General features: G+C 43.7%; 1 protein-coding gene across 2 annotated transcripts in view; it reads left to right on the plus strand.

Annotated features, from left to right (window-relative positions):
• The window catches only part of LOC121534260 (zinc finger protein 501), a 644805-nt gene that overhangs the window by 598481 nt on the left and 24609 nt on the right, over positions 1–21715 (plus strand). The window contains exon 3 of one of the 2 annotated variants that reach the window (XM_045211707.1): positions 16043–17777. The exons of the other annotated variant lie outside the window; for it this stretch is intronic. Within the exon in view, the coding sequence (XP_045067642.1) occupies positions 16043–17244 (1202 nt within the window). The 3' untranslated portion in view covers positions 17245–17777. Of the gene's footprint in view, positions 1–16042; positions 17778–21715 lie in introns of those variants that run through there. 2 annotated transcript variants of the gene reach the window in all.

Raw genomic sequence — 21715 nt, forward strand, 5'->3', positions numbered from 1 at the left:
CGGCTCCGGAGGAAGGAGAGGCTGAGGCAGGCAGGCAGGCAGGCAGGCAGGCAGGCAGGCAGGAAGGCAGGCAGGTTGGGAGGTGTGTCTGAACTGAAGACAAAACAAACGACAGGTTAAGGAGAGTAAAGAGCCAGGCTGAAGACAAAGACAATTCAACTCTACTGGTGAGCCAAGTTACCGCTCTAGTAAGAACAACGATCTGGCGCCGGTGGAGAGCCATGCCCAGGAATTAGTAGTGCAGGTTGATGAGAGAATAGGATGCAGCTGCGTAGGCAGGAATCACTGGAAACAACCCGCAGCTGCACAGGAGAGGCAGATCCTGAGCACGCCCCCCGATCCACTCCAGACACACCCACATAATGGGGACAAACACACATACAGATACAACAGACAAAGAGGGGACAAAACAAGGAGGAAGGGAAACAGAAAGGGAGCGACAAGCTGCCCACATAACAAACTCTACAAAACACAACACTGTAAGTGAATGCAACTCAACACAACACTGTAAGTGAATGCAACTCAACACAACACTGTTAGTGAATGCAACTCAACACAACACTGTTAGTAAATGCAACTCAACACAACACTTCTGTTAGTAAATGGAACTGAACACAACACTGTTAGTGAATGCAACGCAACACAACACTGTTAGTGAATGCAACTTAACACAACACTGTTAGTGAATGCAGCTCAACACAACACTGTTAGTGAATGCAGCTCAACACAACACTGCTAGTGAACGCAACTCAACACAACACTGTTAGTAAATTCAACTCAACACAACACTGTTATTGAATGCAACGCAACACAACACTGTTAGTGAATGCAACTCAACATCCACTAACAGTCAGTTTACAACACTGACCAACAAAGCTGCACAACAGGTAAACAAACACAATGCATCACTTCTGTTGGTGAACGCAACTCAACACAACACTGTTAGTAAATTCAACTCAACACAACACTGTTAGTGAATGCAACTCAACACAACACTGTTTGTGAATGCAACTCAACATCCACTAAAAGTCAGTTTACAACACTGACTAACAAGGCTGCACAACAGGTAGAGGCAAACACAATGCAACACTTCTGTTAGTGAACGCAGCTCAACATCCAACAGTCGGTTTACAACACTAAAGCCAACAGGGCTGCCCAACTCATAAACGCTGACAACAGACAGCGGTTGAATGCATCTCTACCTCTGCCAGTATGTCTGTCTCCAACATGACACCCTATTCCCTAGGAATCATGACTCACGGCATTTTGAAATCAGCGTAAATAACTTATACGATGGTCGGTTCAGGCTGATGCGTGGAGCGATCGATAGAGCAGCTAAATTAAATTCAGGATGAGTCGTCAGGCAGGGTAGGTAGGGCCCTGTGTTTTGCACAATCATGTGGCATGCCTGGATTTAAAACTTTATTTAATGCTTTTTCATCAATCCTTTTTAATGCACCATCCTCAGAGAATTGATTTCATTTTTGGTGTTAATTCTCCTTCCTGCATAAGGCTTAAAATACATGATAGAATCTTGCTATGTCACATGACTGTGACCATGCCATCCTAGAACTGGTTAGTGCCAAAGTCAAAATGGCATTATCCATGATTCGTGTAGATCGGGCTCTGGCCCAACCCACCGGTTTCTGGGACCAATCAGAACAGTTTGAATGTGTTGGCGTTCCAGAAGTCATCTGGGAGGAAGCAAATCCAGACTCCTGGTGGAGAAGAAAAGCTAGTGGGCGTGGCTTTGGGCCAGAGCCCTGTGGAATGGTAGCCAGGCAACCTACCTATAGTAGGGAATAGGGTGCCAACTGGGATGCAACCTGATTTCATGAACTAACTTACCCTGTTCTCTATAAGACTCTGGTCAAAAGTAGAGCACTATATAGGGAATAGGGTGCCAACTGGGATGAAACCTGATTTCATGAACTAACTTACCCTGTTCTCTATAAGACTCTGGTCAAAAGTAGTGCACTATATAGGGAATAGGGTGCCAACTGGGATGCAGAGGATTTCTTCTCTGCTGCTGACTCTTCCTGTGTTTACCAGGGCACCAGAGAGGAGGAGGAGGAGGAGGTGGAGGAGGAGGAGGAGGTGGAGGAGGAGGAGGAGGAGGAGGAGGAGGAGGAGGAGGTGGTGGAGAAACTCAATCTGTTTCTGGACATGCTGCTGTCATATACAGCAGGTCATATTGTCTCTGGACATAGTTCAGCGTGTTGTTAATAATCTGTAATGTAATACAGCAGGTCATATTGTCTCTGGACATAGTTCAGCGTGTTGTTAATAATCTGTAATGTAATACAGCAGGTCATATTGTCTCTGGACACAGTTCAGCGTGTTGTTAATAATCTGTAATGTAATACAGCAGGTCATATTGTCTCTGAACATAGTTCAGCGTGTTGTTAATAATCTGTAATGTAATACAGCAGGTCATATTGTCTCTGGACATAGTTCAGCGTGTTGTTAATAATCTGTAATGTAATACAGCAGGTCATATTGTCTCTGGACATAGTTCAGCGTGTTGTTAATAATCTGTAATGTAATACAGCAGGTCATATTGTCTCTGGACATAGTTCAGCGTGTTGTTAATAATCTGTAATGTAATACAGCAGGTCATATTGTCTCTGGACATAGTTCAGCGTGTTGTTAATAATCTGTAATGTAATACAGCAGGTCATATTGTCTCTGGACATAGTTCAGCGTGTTGTTAATAATCTGTAATGTAATACAGCAGGTCATATTGTCTCTGGACATAGTTCAGCGTGTTGTTAATAATCTGTAATGTAATACAGCAGGTCATATTGTCTCTGGACATAGTTCAGCGTGTTGTTAATAATCTGTAATGTAATACAGCAGGTCATATTGTCTCTGGACATAGTTCAGCGTGTTGTTAATAATCTGTAATGTAATACAGCAGGTCATATTGTCTCTGGACATAGTTCAGCGTGTTGTTAATAATCTGTAATGTAATACAGCAGGTCATATTGTCTCTGGACATAGTTCAGCGTGTTGTTAATAATCTGTAATGTAATACAGCAGGTCATATTGTCTCTGGACATAGTTCAGCGTGTTGTTAATAATCTGTAATGTAATACAGCAGGTCATATTGTCTCTGGACATAGTTCAGCGTGTTGTTAATAATCTGTAATGTAATACAGCAGGTCATATTGTCTCTGGACATAGTTCAGCGTGTTGTTAATAATCTGTAATGTAATACAGCAGGTCATATTGTCTCTGGACATAGTTCAGCGTGTTGTTAATAATCTGTAATGTAATACAGCAGGTCATATTGTCTCTGGACATAGTTCAGCGTGTTGTTAATAATCTGTAATGTAATACAGCAGGTCATATTGTCTCTGGACATAGTTCAGCGTGTTGTTAATAATCTGTAATGTAATACAGCAGGTCATATTGTCTCTGGACATAGTTCAGCGTGTTGTTAATAATCTGTAATGTAATACAGCAGGTCATATTGTCTCTGGACATAGTTCAGCGTGTTGTTAATAATCTGTAATGTAATACAGCAGGTCATATTGTCTCTGGACATAGTTCAGCGTGTTGTTAATAATCTGTAATGTAATACAGCAGGTCATATTGTCTCTGGACATAGTTCAGCGTGTTGTTAATAATCTGTAATGTAATACAGCAGGTCATATTGTCTCTGGACATAGTTCAGCGTGTTGTTAATAATCTGTAATGTAATACAGCAGGTCATATTGTCTCTGGACATAGTTCAGCGTGTTGTGTTGTTAATAATGTGAGTGTTGTTTTGTATTGTGTTTGCTGTTGGAGCTGTGTTGATGGAACACCAGCGTGCTCTGCAGAAGTATAGCGCAGCTACAGCTAACAATACTACTACTACTACTACTACTACTACTGCTACTACTACTACTACTACTGCTACTACTACACAGAACAAAGACCAGAGGAACACACTGCAGCTGGAGTCACGACTCACACAGGTACACACACATACACAGGTACACACGCACACGTGCACACACTCCTCGCACAGTTAAAATGTCCTTTGTCACATGACAGGATTTGGATGATAAACACTACCCTTTTACATGTTCATAATTGTCTCTCTCCCTCTACAGAAGGAGAATGCCATAGTAACGATGGAGTTGAGGAACTATTTTTTGTTGTTGTGTCTGCACCAGGAGACTCAACTGATCCTGGCCCATCTTCCACTCACCACCACATACTGGGGGCATTCATACGCTCACAGGTCAAAGGTCATAGAGAGGTACACACACACTGATGAAAGCATGTACGCACAAACACACACACACACACACACACACACACACACACACACACACACACACACACACGAACAGAACAAATAGAGCATGACTGTATTGACTGTACTCTTGTCCACCCCCTGCCATGGAGCTCCCAGGACCGCTGGGGTCTTCTTTCAATGATGGTCTCATCAAACTCTCCTTTGTCAAATCCAATGTCCAAGGTCTAATAAATGTGGAAAGTGCCAACGCATATCATCATACTATCCCAGATCCCCCTCCACCCCCAGCTATAGAGCTCCCAGGACCGCTGGTGTTACCAACGCACATCATCATACTATCCCAGATCCCCCTCCACCCCCAGCTATAGAGCTCCCAGGACCGCTGGTGTTACCAACGCACATCATCATACTATCCCAGATCCCCCTCCACCCCCAGCTATAGAGCTCCCAGGACCGCTGGTGTTACCAACGCACATCATCATACTATCCCAGATCCCCCTCCACCCCCAGCTATAGAGCTCCCAGGACCGCTGGTGTTACCAACGCATATCATCATACTATCCCAGATCCCCCTCCACCTCCAGCTATAGAGCTCCCAGGACCGCTGGTGTTACCAACGCACATCATCATACTATCCCAGATCCCCCTCCACCCCCAGCTATAGAGCTCCCAGGACCGCTGGTGTTACCAACGCCATCATCATACTATCCCAGATCCCCCTCCACCCCCAGCTATAGAGCTCCCAGGACCGCTGGTGTTACCAACGCACATCATCATACTATCCCAGACTCCCAGCTAGGGTTGCACAATTCTGGTAACTTTCCCAAAATGTTCAGGTTTTCCGGAAATCCCGGTTAGAAATTATTGGAATCAGGGGGCAATAAGCAGGAAATCCGCCAACCAGGATTTCTGGAAAACCTGGGAATTATGAAAAAGTTAATTGAATTTTGAAACCCTACTCCCAGCGTATATAGCATTTACATAAGTTGAAATACTGTATGCAGGGGGCTCCGGAGTGGCGCAGCGGTCTAAGGCAGAGCTAGAGGTGTCACTACAGATCCGGGTTCGATCCCGGGCTGTGTCACAGCCGGCCGCGACCGGGAGACCCATGAGGCGGCGCACAATTGGCCCAGCGTCATCCGGGTTAGGGGAGGGTTTGGCCGGCTGGGATGTCCTTGTCCCATCGCGCTCTAGCGACTCCTTGAGCGGCCGGGCGCATGCACGCTGACTTCGGTGGCCAGCTGTACGGTGTTTCCTCCGACACATTGGTGCGGCTGGCTTCTGGGTTAAGCGAGCAGCGTGTTCAAGAAGCAGTGCGGCTTGGTGGGGTCGTGTTTCGGAGGACGCATGGCTCTTGACCTTCGCCTCTCCCGAGTCAGTACGGGAGTTGCAGCCATGGGACAAGACTGTAACTACCAATTGGATATCACGAAAAAGGGGTACTAAATAAATAAATAATGACTGTATGCAGCTTTGTGTACACTGTGTATTTTTCTCTGTCATTATGTATTTGATTATTCACTGTCATTAATTATGAGATGTTGTGTTGACCTATACTAACATGATGTAAAACTGAAGGTAAATAAAAAGGTCGTTTACGTTTTTCATGCTTCTTAGTGCAGGGTTTGGGCATTATTCAGGATACCTGGTTGTATTATCACCACCTGACCTAATTGATGGCAAAGCAGGAATAAAGTAAAAACCGGTGGTTCGGCTCCTGTTACATTTTATATAATTGTGATTAACAGCAACCTATTACAGTTAGCAACATAACGTTGTTGACACATTGTGACAGCTGGAATAATGTGGTTGAAGCTGGACTAGTGCAGGGCTCTCCAACTCTGTTCCTGGAGAGCTACTGTCCTGTAGGTTTTCACTCCAACCCTAATCTTTTTTTTTTTTTTTTTTTAGTCATTTTTAGCAGACGCTCTTATCCAGAGCGACTTACAGGAGCAATTAGGGTTAAGTGCCTTGCTCAAGGGCACATCGACAGATTTTTCACCTAGTCGGCTCTGGGATTAGAACCAGCGACCTTTCGGTTACTGGCACAACGCTCTTACCCACTAAGCTACCTGCCGCCCAATCTAGCGCACCTGCCGCCTAATCTAGCGCACCTGATTCTAATAATTACCTGGTTAATCAGGTTAGTTACAACTGGGGTTGGATTGAAAACCTACAGGAGGGTAGCTGTCCAGGAACAGGGTTGGAGAGCCTTGGACTAGTGGATTTAGTTCTTAGATCAATGCATTTGGAATTTGATAAGTCACTACAAAGGTTCAGTTCCCAGAAGTGGAGCGGTCACTTCATGCAACGGACGGGAAACCTTATTGCATATAGTGCTAATTAAATAATGGTTGAAGTTAATTTGTTCTTAAATGTAGGACATCAAATTATCCGATTTGGCTGAGTTCAATATGGCAGCAGTACTTAGTCAATATCAGCAAATGATTTTGGTTATTAGTGAAGTGTCCGTAAAGTGTTTCTGAAAAATTAAACCAGAAAACACCAAGACAAACAATATGGACTGTATCATTAATTTAATGTCAGATTAATGGTCATTACGTGAACATTAACAGCCAATACGGATATACAGTGCATTCGGAAAGTATTCAGACCCCTTGACTTTTTCAAAATTTTGTTACGTTACAGCCTTATTCTAAAATGGATCAAATAAAATACAAATCCTCAGCAATTTACACACAATACCCCATAATGACAAAGCAAAAACTGGTTTTTAGACATTTTTGCAAATGTATTAAAAACAACAGAAATACCTTATTTACATATGTATTCAGACCCTTTGCTATGAGACTCGAAATTGAGCTCAGGTGCATCCTGTTTCCATTGATCATCCTTGAGATGTTTCTACAACTTGATTAGACATGATTTGGAAAGGCACACACCTGTCTATATAAAAGGTCCCACTGTTGACAGTACATGTTAGAGCAAAAACCAAGCCATGAGGTCGAAGGAATTGTCCGTGGGACTCCGAGACAATATTGTGTCGAGGCACAGATCTGGGGAAGGGTATCGAACAATTGCTGCAGCATTGAAGGTCCCCAAGAACACAGTGGCCTCCATCATTCTAAAATGGAAGAAGTTTGGAACCACCAAGACGCTTCCTAGAGCTGGCCGCCCGGCCAAACAGACAGTGAGCGCGGTAAGCTATACCAATCCCCCCGGCAGGAACACAGAACCTGACAGGCGGAGGCTGGGGTGGTGGGAGCTAGAAGCCAGCGCATAGTATCAGCACGGTTTCAGCCGATTAAATGTGTGCTTTGGTATTCTTTTCTTTGGCAACTGTGGGATAAGCGCCTCCTTTTATGTACATTACCTTGGGGAAAATGAACTCCTCATTATTTCCAAGGTAATGTACAGAACGTCTGCGTTTATCCCTTACATAATACACAGATATCACCTTGGTGAAATCCCTTACCTTCCTCTGCCTGCTCTCCCACTCGTCAAAACAACGACGTTTCATCTCCTGTGGCTAAAATATGAATTAATCTGTTCTGTATATGAAAAAGTGTTTCCTGTTGGAATGCCGATGTGTTATTTGAACAGATTTACTAAGTTCTATTATATACAGACTTTATCCTGGTCTGCAGCCAGAGAGCGACGGTAGGCCTCGTCTTGAAGACGCCGTATCTCCCGCATTTCCTCTCGAGACTGAAAATCAATACGGAGACAGTAATAAACAAAGCCATTCGGATTGTTAAGTTACAAGAAGAATCCTATAACTAATGTTATACTTTATAATTTGATTATAAAAGTGGAAAAGGTCATTTAACGTTTCAAACCTCTAGTGTTTACGGAAGCTTGTGGTGAGGCAACAGGGAGGCTTATCTACATAGGCTGAGTCTCTGCCTCCGACGTTGTCTCCTCCCTTACAGTATCCTTTAACATAAAAATACAACAAATCAGTAGTTGCTCAAATACTTTATCACTTTTGTATACAGTGGGGAAATGAAGTTTCTTTTAAAATGTAATTCATTACCTCTGGGATTTATCGAGTGACATAATAAAGCTCAATCTACCGCCACCTTCCTAACACACAAGCTATCAAATACTTTCAATCTTAAGTACAGGGCAGACCTTCCTAGCCCAGCTGATTTGATTGCAGCTGGACACATGCTGTCCAGCTGCAGGGGAACCAGCCTCCTCCTGTCTGTCTTAATGGCCTCTAAATTTGGATTCATCTGGGGGTATGTTTCCCCAAAAACGTTCAAGAAGCTGCTCTCCTCCTGACCATAGGGCACTTTGATCTGCCTCACAGGATACTCTAAAGCTCCTGAGATATGGAAACATTATTTAATCTAATAAAAAGTATCCTAATATACACAGGGAAACAGTCCACATCTTTTATCAGTAAAATAACCTTCAATAAGTCTGTTTTAATCACAAGATAGACTCACACCTAGCTTACTTACAAAGCAAGCACTGTACTGTGTGTTACTCCTCATGTACTGCATGGATATAGGGCAAATGTACAATCCTGTTCAACAGCTGGATGGTAGGGTCAGCGATCAGGCAAACCCTCATATTTATCAGCCGGCTTCTCCCTGTTTGCCGCCTTTGGACTCTAGCATTATTCCGTCTCCTGAATGATTGAAATCTGACAGGTGCAAACATTAGTAAAGTTACAATAATGACACACAGCATAATCGACGCAGCCCATTCTTGCGCACCCCACGGTAACTGCTGCTATCGTTCGCTAGCTAGTTAAGTCCGATGTTGCTTCATGTAGAAGTGATATTTGAAGAAAATGTCAACAAAATCATTCACAACATGTAGCTATAACGCAACATAACAGCAATAGGAAGGCCTAGTTTACTCGAACGGACATACTGTTAAATAAAACGATAACATAGCTAGCTAGCTAGATAGGCTAATAATGGGAGAGCGTTAACGTTAGGTAGCTGTGCCGGTCAATGTTGACATTTGCCAGGTATTAACTACCAGAATTAATCCTGCCTTTGAACCACCCGGGGGGGGGGTTGCAAATAGTCCGGGTAGCCATGATTAGCTGTTCAGGAGTCTTATGGCTTGGGGGTAGAAGCTGTTGAGAAGCCTTTTGGACCTAGACGTGGCCCTTGCCGTGCGGTAGCAGAGAGAACAGTCTGACTAGGGTGGCTGTAGTCTTTGACAATTTTGAGAGCCTTCCCCTGACACCGCCTAGTATAGAGGTCCTGGATGGCAGGAAACTTGGCCCCAGTGATGTACTGGGCCCTATGCACTACGCTCTGTAGTGCCTTGCGGTCGGAGGCCGAGGAGTTGCTACTGTTCAGGCTGTTGGCCTGAGGTAGGACCCATTACGGAGGGGAAAAATGCAGTCAGAGTGCAGTATAACTGCAGTATGCTGCAAATACTGCGTCCAAAATAACACCGTTTAAAAAAAAAAACTGCAGTATTTTTATTTTTTATTAAGCGAAGTATGAGAGAGTTATACGCCAGTCTAGAAGGTGGCGGTAATGCAACATTCATTGGATGCCAAACGCCGTTAAACCTCATCAAAGAAGAAAGCGTGGCTAGCTAGCTAGCATCGGTAGCAACTTCTCAAAGTCAAATTCCAAGGTAAGACTAAGCTTTATTAGGAAGTTAAATCAGGGGTGAAAGTAAGGCGGAACGGTCCGGTACGGCGTCCCGGTAATATATATATATATATATATATATATATATATGTGGGGCTACGAGGCGCGCGTGGACAACAGTAGATGCATCAATTCAGGCTACAAGTGTAGGCCTAATGACGTTCACAGAATTTCATTACACCACACGTAGTTCTGGATCTGTCTCTTTCCATTCATCAAATTGGAGTTTGGGATGCTGAAATTATTTTGTGAGTGAACGAATGTGCGCGGGTAGCCTACAGGAGCGCCTTTGTTAAGTGAATGTTTGACAATCAGATGAAAACATCATGACTGGTCGTGTTTATGCCACATTAAAAGGCATACGCGGCGTGTCCATAAGGCGAGGGGAAGTTTTCCCTAAAGGAAATATAATTAAATGCCAAAATTATATATCCTAATTAGCTTACTCCTGTCTATACAGAAATACAAACAAATAGGCAATAACACCAGACAGCATGATTTGGCCACAGAGGATCATTAGTTTCTTTTTTTCCTTTTTATTTTAAGGGTGGATTGATTTAAATCGCATAGCCTACAGTCGGAGGTGCCCGCAATTTGGGCAGCGTGCGCTGCAAATACCAAATAGATCATTAAGTTGCGACTGTCAGTGAACAGCAGATAGACCCAGCCAGCCATATCGCAATTTTTAAAAATACAATCGCGGAAAAACTGTTTGTAAAGAGATGACCATGAAAAGACTCCAATCTGTCTTTTAGTTATCACAATTCTTAACATAATTGAGCGAACAGTATCTTATTGGCACCAGCAGAGAACATCGGCCATATCCTCGGTGACCCTTACAAAAATGTACCATGGTACTTTCATTCATACCATGGTACTACTATGGTACTTTCATTCATACCATGGTACTACTATGGTACTTTTGACTTATACCATGGTATACTCTGAATCATGGAACTGTACCATGGTTTTAGCTTTGAAGTATGATGGTACTGCCATGCACCTAAAAAATGCCATGGTATTGCATCAATTATACCATGTAGATGTGGATCATGGAAATACCATTGTATTAAACTGCATTATACGTTCAACCATGGTAATGCACAATTTGATTAAATGGTACCAAAAATGATCATATGGTAGTATCTTTATTAATTGTGTGTTACCATAGTACAATGGCAGTATAATGCTTTAAATAAATAAACCCCCCAAGGTCAAAAGAGGTTGGTTGGTATTATATTGATGAATTTATATACCTGTATGGGCAAGTTTCTGATGAAGTCAGAGGCAGGCTACTATTGTTGGTCCTAATTTGTCTGTAACATCAAAGAAAAATGGGTAATACTTGATGTATTAATAGTACAGTTTGTTTGCTCATGTTTGGGTGACCTGTGTTGCCAACCTGAAATGTGGGAGAACGTGAGATAATCATGTTGTAATCATTTACAGTATTTATAGTCAAGGGGTGTTTGCGCTTGTTTCGGCCGGCAGAGGGAGCCGCTCGCTCTTGCATCACCCGCTCTCACTCTACCTCATGGTGGGTGTCTTCAGTCTTTAGGTCCCAGTTCTTGTTGCTAGTCAACATTTAGTGGACTCCCCCATGAGTGTCTTTCAGAACCCCTCCTAGAATCACACAGGTTTCATTTTGGTTGTTGTCAGTGACTCTTTGTTAGTTCTCTCTTCTGTTTGAGCAACAATGTTTGATTTCTTGCTGGGGAACATAACACTATCCATAAAAGAAAGACATATAAACTTACCTGCCGTGACAGCTAACAGCTGGGCTTTGGTGGACATTGTGCAATCAGTCTCAGTGGTAACCTGGTAACTCATGTCTTGATTGACAGGTGGTTGCGCCAGACAACACGGCCCATGTCACCAACCAACCATTGTAGAGTATGCTGGTCTATGAAAACCTCATCTGATTGGTTAAAAGAAACTGGTCCCACCTCCCAGAACTCCTGCTCACTCTCGCGCTCTCCTTGCTTGCAAATCGCTGTTTGCACATCTACAAATATTTTTGTCACGGTAGAGCGCTAAAGCACTGCCAAAAGTCTGAGCACGAGAAATTGACATGTGCAGGTTTACAGATGCAAATATTAAATTACCAGTTTGCGATTACAGATTATTCTTTCATGTTCACAACGCATCAGTTACACACTTGCAAATTGTGTTTACAACTACAAATCTATTATACACGCTCAAATCATTGTCTGATTCAACTTCATACTTTATAACATTCTATAACAATTCTATGTACTTAACATTATTTAGTAGTCAGATTATTCGTACATCCAATCAACATGTATCTACAAAAAGCTAGGCCACATTAGAAATGTCTAGCCAAGTTAGCTAGCTAGCTACTAGGTGCCTAGGTTGTCATCTTCAACCTCTAGGCTAACTAACTAGGTAGCTATCGTTCTTAGCAATCGTGTTAGTTTAGCTATCTTCAAGACGCTATGTTGTGACTGATCACATTATTTGTTATCAATACAACAATACCAAATATGTGACGTGTGAATCGTTCATCTCAATCAGGCAACACTGATCACTAGCTAACCTTAGTAAGTTAGCATGGCTAGCTAGCTAGGCCGTTTGTTAGCTAGCTAGCCAACCTAACTTACATTTTAGTAATCATTTACTTAGCCATTTGGCCAGTGTGATTACAAATCAAATTTAATTTTGGTTCGGCTTTAAACTAACTTCATGCTCGTAATTTAGCTATCTAGCTAGATCTCGTCCCACCCTAGTGAGAAAGGTGACGGTAAAATTAATCAGTAAGCTACAGTTAAACCATTTTAGCTAAAAAATGGCTAACTACTAGCTAGATATCGACGCCATCCTCCCAGCTGCCCACTGCACTGAGGCTAGGAAACACTATCACCACCGATAAATCTACAATAATCGAGAATTTCAACAAGCATTTTGCTACAGCTGGCCATGCTTTCCATCTGGCTACCACTAACCCGGCCACCAACTCTGCACCCTCTGCTGCAACTTGCCCATGCCCCCCCCCCCCGCTTCTCCTTCACACAAATTCAGACAGCTGATGTTTTGAAAGCGCTGCAAAATCTGGACCCCTACAAATCAGCTGGGCTAGACAATCTGGACCCTTTCTTTCTAAAACTAGCCGCCGAAATTGTCGCAACCCCTATTACTAGTCTGTTCAACCTCTCTTTCATAACGTCTGAGATCCCCAGAGATTGGAAAGCTGCCGCGGTCATCCCCCTCTTCAAAGGGGGTGACACTCTAGATCCAAACTGCTACAGACCTATATCCATCCTGCCCTGCCTTTCGAAAGTATTCGAAAGCCAAGTTAACAAACAGATCATCGACCATTTCGAATACCACCGTACCTTCTCCGCTATGCAATCCGGTTTCCGAGCTGGTCACGGGTGCACTTCAGCCACGCTCAAGGTCCTAAACGATATTATAACCGCGATTGATAATAGACAGTACTGTGCAGCCGTCTTCATCGACCCCTGGCCAAGGCTTTCGACTCTGTCAACCACCGCATTCTTATTGGCAGACTAAATAGCCTTGGTTTCTCAAATGACTGCCTCGCCTGGTTCACCAACTACTTCTCAGATAGAGTTCAGTGTGTCAAATCGGAGGGCCTGTTGTCTGGACCTATGGCAGTCTCTATGGGGGTGCCACAGGGTTCAATTCTTGGGCCGACACTTTTCTCTGTGTATATCAATGATGTCGCTCTTGCTGCTGGTGACTCTCAGATCCACCTCTACGCAGACGACACCATTTTGTATACATCTGGCCCTTCATTGGACACTGTGTTAACAAACCTCCAAACGAGCTTCAATGCCATACAACAATCCTTCAGTAGCCTTCAACTGCTCTTAAACACTAGTAAAACTAAATGCATGCTTTTCAATCGAACGCTGCTAGCACCCGCCCACCCGACTAGAATCACCACTCTCGACGGGTCTGACCTAGAGTATGTGGACAACTACAAATATCTAGGTGTCTGGTTAGACGGTAAACTCAACTTCCAGACTCACATAAAGAATCTCCAATCCAAAGTTAAATCTAGAATCGGCTTCCTATTTCGCAACAAAGCCTCCTTCACTCATGCTGCCAAACATGCCCTCGTAAAACTGACTATCCTACCGATCCTTGACTTCGGCGATGTCATTTACAAAATAGCCTCCAACACTCTACTCAGCAAATTGGATGTAGTCTATCACAGTGCCATCCGTTTTGTCTCCAAAGCCCCATACACTACCCACCACTGTGACCTGTACGCTCTTGTTGGCTGGTCCTCACTACATGTTCGTTGTCAAACCCACTGGCTCCAGGCCATCTATAAATCACTGCTAGGCAAATCCCCGCCTTATCTTAGCTCATTGGTCACCATAGCAGCACCCACCCGTAGTCTGCGCTCCAGCAGGTATATCTCACTGGTCATTCCCAAAGCCAACACCTCCTTTGGCCGCCATTCCTTCCAGTTCTCTGCTGCCAATGACTGGAACGAATTGCAAAAATCTCTGAAGCTGGAGACTCTTATCTCCCTCAATAACTTTAAGCATCAGTTGTCAGAGCACCTTACCGATCACTGCACCTGTACACAGCCCATCTGAAATTAGCCCACCCAACTACCTCATCCCTATATTGTTATTTATTTTGCTCTTTTGCACCCCAGTATCTCTATTTGCACATAATCTCTTGCACATCTAGCATTCCAGTGTTAATACTATTGTAATTATTCTGCACTATAGCCTATTTATTGCCTTACCTCCATAACTTGCTACATTTGCACACACTGTATATATATTTTCTGTTGTATTTCTGACTTTATGTTTTTTTTACCCCATATGTAACTCTGTGTTGTTTTTATTGCACTACTTTGCTTTATCTTGGCCAGGTCGCAGTTGTAAATGAGAACCTGTTCTCAACTGGCTTACCTGGTTAAATAAAGGTGAAATAAAAAATTAAATAAAAAATAAAAATCGCCACAGCAATGTTAGTTAGCTAGCTAGCTACATTTTCTTAGCAGAATCCTAGTAGATGGAATATTTTTCATGCATGGTCAATCTATCCCTTTATTAGCAAAGCTGTTCTAAGTGAAACTCACCCTGTTTGTGAAACTCACCTTTCACTTTTTGTGCCTCCTCTTTTGAATCCATCTCTAGCCTTCCATGTCTGAACCCATGTCCATGGAGTCCCTGGGTTCTGGCTGTGGTGTTCCAGCCCAGAGAACCTCAAAGCAGGGTCCAGAGATGGTCTCAGTGAAGCTGGGGGACTGCAGTCAAACACTGGAACTCAATGTGATAGTCAAAGAGGAAGAGAGAGGAATCGAGGAGGAGATAGCAGTAAAAGAGGAGGGGATAGAGATGGATGAGAGAGCATTCAAAGAGGAGGCGGAGGAGAGGGCAATCACAGAGGAGGTGGAGAGAGCCGTCACAGAGGAAGAAGAGGAAGAGAGAGCAGTCAAAGAGGAGGTGGAGGATAAAGCAGTCACAGAGGAGGAGGGAGCAGTCAAAGAGGAAGAAGAAGAGAGACCAGTCAAAGAGGAGGAGAACAGGGATGTGGCTGCTCAACGTCTAGGGGAAGAGGAGGAGGAAGTAGATGGAATCACTGAACAAGGTAAGCAGGGGATTCCAAAATTATTATTGCCATTATTGACAGCTCACTTCCCACAACTATCATTAGCTCAGCTTCTAGATAGAGATTGTGGTAGCAGTATACCACTAACCCACTGTGCAACTTTACCAACCTGTGTCTGTATCTTTAAATATTGTGGTGGCAGGGTCCTGTTATGGGTATTCTTGTCACTGGCAGTGACTGGATAGTTTGTCAGGATCAAAATAAATATTAAAGGAGCAAAGCTCAGGTAAAAATTTTGAGGAAAACCGACAAAAGCAATGGATAAATGTTTCCCTAAGAGATGTGCAAAGTTAGTAGAATTTTATCCAAAATAATTGAGAGCTGTAATGGCTGCCAAGGGTGCTTCCACCAAGTATTAACTGAAGACATACGCAATCAAGACTAATTTTGTTTGTTATTATTTGGGAAATGTTCTATATTTTTCTTTAACTTTGGAAATGTGGGGTAGGTTGTGTAGATTGGTTGTGAAAAAATCTAATTTATTCCCTTTTTGATATTTAGTTTTAAGGCAGCAAAATGTGAAGACTATGCAAGAGGTGTGCAGACTTTCACTAGCGACTATCTATCCATATTCCCACAGGAGAGAACTCCAACCCAGGTTCAGACAGTGAGCCCAGTTCCACAGCATCAGGAAGCCATAAACAACACAGACAGAGGAACTCAAGACAGAAACATCATCACTGCATGGACTGCTTCACTAGTTTCTATGAGCCAGAGGAGTTGAGAAGACACACTTGTAGGCCCCACCCCTGCTCAGATTGCAGAGGCAGTTTTATTTGTCCAACTCACCTCAAATCACACCAACAGACTCACAAAATAAAGAAGACTTACCCGTGTGATCAATGTGGGAAGAGCTTTCCGACACCAAGCAAACTAACGACGCACCAGAAAACTCACACAGGAGAGAAGCCTTACCACTGCTCCCAATGTGGGAAGGGCGTCAGTAATTTAGCGCATTTAAAGAGACACCAGAGGATAATACACCTTGGCGAGAAGCCTTACCACTGCTCTCAGTGTGATAAGAGCTTCAGTCAAGCAGGACACCTGAAGACACACCAGCGAACGCACACAGGAGAGAAGCCTTACCACTGCGCTCAGTGTGGGAAGTGCTTTGGTCGGGCAGGAGCTCTGAAGATACACCAGCTAACTCACACAGAAGACAAGCCTTATCACTGCTCTCAATGTGGGGATAGCTTCACCAGTTTATATTTCCTAAAGAAACACCAGATAACTCACACAGGAGAGCAGCCTTACCACTGCTCTCAGTGTGGGAAGAGCTTCAGTCAGGCAGGAGACCTGAAACAACACCAGCGAACTCACTCAGGAGAGAAGCCGTACCACTGCTCTCAATGTGGGAAGCGCTTTGGTTGGGCACGAGCTCTAAAGACACACCAGCTAACTCACACAGAGGAGAAGCCTTATCACTGCTCTCAGTGTGGGAGGAGCTTCAGTCAGGCTGGACACCTGAAAAAACACCAGCTAACGCACACAGGAGCGAAGCCTTACAACTGCTCTCAATGTGGGAAGGGTTTCAGTCGGCCAGCACACCTAACGAGACACCAGCGAACTCACACCGGAGAGAAGCCTTACCACTGCTCTCAATGTGGGAAGAGTTGCAGTCAGACAGCAGACCTAAAGAGACACCAGCTAACTCACACCAGAGAGAAGCCTTACCACTGCTCTCAGTGTGGGAAGAGTTTCAGGCATTTAACAACTCTGAAGATACACCAGATGAGAAGCTTTTCCACTGCTCTTAGTGTGGGAAGAGTTTTAAATACCTAAAAGAAAATCAGAAGATAATGCACAGTGCAGTGCCCAACACTGACCTTATAATGGTGTTGCCAAGCTGGGCATCTAACCAATATTGACTGACTGTTTTTTTTCCTTAATTTTTTTCTTAAACCTGATGTACATTGTCATAAAAATTTACTAAAGCATATGAAATGAGGGTCACATTTGAATTAAAGTGTCTATTCCTCCAAAAAGGTATTCAGTTTCTATCTCCATAAATCAATACTTTCTATTGTCTCAAGTCAATCCCTCTCGGGAACGTTTTATTGTGCATATGGATGTAATTTCACCAGTGTTTGGTGAAACACATTAGTAACACAGGGTGGTACAGTAATAGTGTTACTTTACTCAGTAACAAGGTAACAACAAACCGTGGTTTACAGGTAAATACATTACAAGCCTTATTCGCCTGAGCTCTCACATGACATAAAAACAATATTAAAAACAGCAAGAAAGTTCAGGACAAATGCACATTAAGAACACCTGCTCTTTCCATGACATAGACTGACCAGGTGAAAGCTATGATCCCTTATTGATGTCACTTGTTAAATCCACTTCAATCAGTGTCGATGAAGGGGGAGGTTAAATAAGTATTTTGAAACCTTGAGACAATTGAGACGTGTGTGTGCCGTTCAGAGGGTGAATGGGCAAGACAAAAGATTTCAGACACCGGTTTGTGTCAAGAACTGCAACACTGCTAGGTTTTTCATGCTAAACAGTTTCTGTGTGTATCAAGAATGGTCCACCACCCAAAGGACATAATAATAATAATATGCCATTTAGCAGATGCTTTTACCCAAAGCGACTTACAGTCATGTGTGCATACATTTCTTTGTGTATGGGTGGTCCCGGGGATCGAACCCACTACCTTGGCGTTACAAGCGCCGTGCTCTACCAGCTGAGCTACAGAGGACAACTTGACACTGTCGGAAGCATTGGAGTCATGGGCCAGCATCCTTGTGGAACGCATTCGACACCTTGTAGAGTCCATGCCCCGATGAATTGACGCTGTCCTGAGGGCAACTCAATATTAGGAAGGTGTTCCTAATGTTTGGTATACTCAGTGTGTACCTTCTATAAATGACAACCTACCCTGAAATTCTATACATGATCTTTACTATATACACACACAGGTTCACTCCAGCCCCAGATCCTTTGCCCCTCCAGGCTACCCTTCTCTCCCAGACCCCCCTCCACCTCCAGTCCTCCACCCAGCCCCCAGGTTCTCTCCAGCCCCAGATCCCCCTCCACCCCCAGCTATAGAGCTCCCAGGACCGCTGGTGTTACCAACGCACATCATCATACTATCCCAGACTCCCAGCTAGGGTTGCACAATTCTGGTAACTTTCCCCAAATTCCCGGGTTTGCCGGAAATCCCGGTTAGAAAACTCCTGTAAATCAGGAATCATCCAAACTCTACTCCCAGTGTGTATATCATTTACACAAGTTGAAACACTGGATGCAGCTTTGTGTACACAGTGTATTTTTCTCTGTCATTATGTATTTCATTATTCACGTAATTCACTGTCATTAATTATGAGATGTTGTGTTGACTATACATTATGTAAATAAAAAGGTCATTTATGTTACTGTTTCGTTTTTCATGAGTCTTTAGTGCATGGTTTGGGCATCATTCAGGATATATGTTTGTATAATTTATCACCACCTAACCTAATTGAAGAGACATCAGTGAAGTTGTGAAGAATGCAATGGGTGTAGTAGCTTCGTTGAACCAGAGGGTGGCGACCCGTAATAAAAACAGCTTGGTACACACTCCAGTACAGTAGGTGGCGCTGTATGCACCTTTCAGTTGGTTGCGATCCGCCAATACAAATGAAAGAAGTTGCTTTCTTCCAATAGTGGAACCTTGATCAAGCCGCTTCACCTGTTATCTAAGCTGACCATTGTTTCCAAACAAAAAGGTATGAAGATATAAGAGTATCATTCTTAAAATCAGCAGTAGAAACAATAGCAAAGTGATAAATTGCTGAGTGTAACCCCTCTCAAATTCATAGACAGAGCTATGGATGCAGGACTGACCATGCATCCATGATATCCATGATAGTTTTGAAGCTATATAGTGTTGGTTTACATTTACTTTGTTTATAAACACTGGAGTAAAAACAAGCTTATATTTTGGGTTCTGATGGGGTAAGAGTTTATCTACGCTCATGAGGTATTTCTAAGTTATATTCTTCCAAGAATCAATGGGTACATGAATGTAGGCAGCAAAATAATGATTTGGTGCAGTTGTGTGCATCAATCGCAGCCTTGACTGTCTTGAGTACGCAGATAGGTATTCTCGCCATGACAGTGGAGAGAAGTGACGCGAAGGCGTAAGAATGGCGAAAAGATCAGACCTTCGTCTCATGTACCATCTTCGTCTCGAGTACATACCTACATCTGCTGAAGACAAACCAAGTAAACTGACGTGTAGCTCTTCATACTCTCTTGACAGCAGTCAGCAATGCTGAGCGCTCTGACGTTGAGCCAGATCAGGATGAAGTGGGCCTACCTGCAGCGACAGGTGTAGTGGAGATTTTTGGAAAGAGTGGATTCCTGCTATTTGGCCGATCCACACAATGTGTCGGGCTGGGTAAATGACAAAACTGGGAATGGTTACATCTGTGAACGTTTGGAGAAGTGGAATTGTTGAGATACTTTTGTGTGCATCCTCCGCCCAGAGGTGGCGGACGCTTCGAGTCACGTGGCGTGCAATGCTTTGCTCTCCAGAGCAGGAGGTGATCAGTGGGGTAGTGTTGAGTGTAGAGGTGGATCAAATTAAACATTATATTCCTGGTGTTTGTGACCTGGTGGCAATGTCAAGACTGAGAATACCCTGTCTGTCTTGTTGAGCTTTGACACTGAGTTTCTACCTGTTAAGGTCATGTTAGGTTATATTTGCTATGAGGGCCTTTGTTCCGAACCCGCTACGGTACTTTAGGTGCCAAGGATTCTGACATGTTGCAGCAGTGCGTAGAAGGGAGATCCCAGGATATGATAAATGTGCAGGAGGGCATAGTCAAAGGGAGTGTACAGTCGGGATAGAGAAAGCACTGTGTGTCAACTGTAGGGGCGCCCATGCAGCTGGGGATCTGAAGTGCCGTGTGAGAGAGATACAGGTTGAGATTGACAGAGTTCGAGTGGGGGGAAAAAACGTTCCTATGCTGAGGCAGTGAGGAAAGTAGAGGATGATGGGTAAAGGGGGAAGAATCATGACAGAATACCACTAAGTAGTAGGCCAGTACTGAGTGACCCCAGCAGCTTGTGTTTAGTAAGGTTGGTTTGTTGGCCGTTCATTGCTATGGTAATGAACTATACTGCACAGATAGAAAGGAAGTCACAGAAGATAAAAGTAGTAGTAGCCGAAAAAAGTTATTGGGAGTGAAAGATTTTTTGGCTGAAGAGTTACAGGAGGTGTTGAAAGAAGGAGTACCGTCCTCCCAGGCCAGTGGCCAGGGTTAGGGACGGTTAGGGCAAAGTAGTAAGACGAGAGGGGTTTTAGTTTTATAAGTGTAGGGTTAGTCTGTGATGCAAATGGGCTTTTACTGTTCCCATTTCCTTTCTATAAATATAAAGGAAAAACTAAGCCAAAAAGCGACAAGCCTGCCGGAAATTCACACAAAGAAGTATAAGTATTTTCGCGATAACGTCACAGACCTCGTTCTGGTTGGGTGGAGAAGATGTTGGGGACTGTTGAGTCATTGAAAGTAACTCGAAGTGGACTCATGATGATTTTCTTGCGTTTCTTCCATCCAGAGGGAGCGGGCGCTCCAAACCACATGTTTTAGGGACAAGAACTGTGAATTGCTTTGCTCTCCGGAGCAGGGCGTCATTGAAAAGAGTGATAACTGGGGGTGGCGTTAAGTGTTGAGGATGAGCAATTGAAATGGAAGATTCCTGGTGTATGTCACGCCCTCCGTTGGGTGTGACGCAGACCCGGTGGAGAGAGTGGTGGGACAGAAGACACTGTCTGTCCTGCTGAGTTTAGATGCAGTCTTTACCCAACAAAGTCACATTTAGGATGTGTCAGTTATCCCGTGAGAGCTTTTGTCCCGAATCCACTACGGTGTTTTAGGTGCCAAGCTTATGGTCATGTAGCAGCAGTGTGTAGGAGGGAGATTTTCTAGATGTGAGAAGTGTGCAGGAGGGCACGAGACAAAGGAGCGTGTAGTATCGTTGGAAAAAGTTGTATGTGTGTTAACTGCAGGGGCACCCATGGTGCTGGAGATCAGAGGTGTCCGCGGAGAGAAAGACAGTTTGAGGTTGCCAGGAAAATAGATGTTGTGGTGGCAGCTGCAGACAAGTACTTGGGTGATTGAAATTTTACTGCAGAAGAGTTACAAGATGTTTTGAATGATAGTGTCCCGTCCTCCCAGGCTTCTGGCCTGGTGTAGGATCAGTTATGGTCAAAGTAGTGGAATAGTGGTGAGGTTTTAATGGGTGTAGGGTTAGTTTGTAG

The sequence above is a fragment of the Coregonus clupeaformis genome, chromosome 38, assembly GCF_020615455.1.
Source record: "Coregonus clupeaformis isolate EN_2021a chromosome 38, ASM2061545v1, whole genome shotgun sequence".
Taxonomy (NCBI): domain Eukaryota; kingdom Metazoa; phylum Chordata; class Actinopteri; order Salmoniformes; family Salmonidae; genus Coregonus; species Coregonus clupeaformis.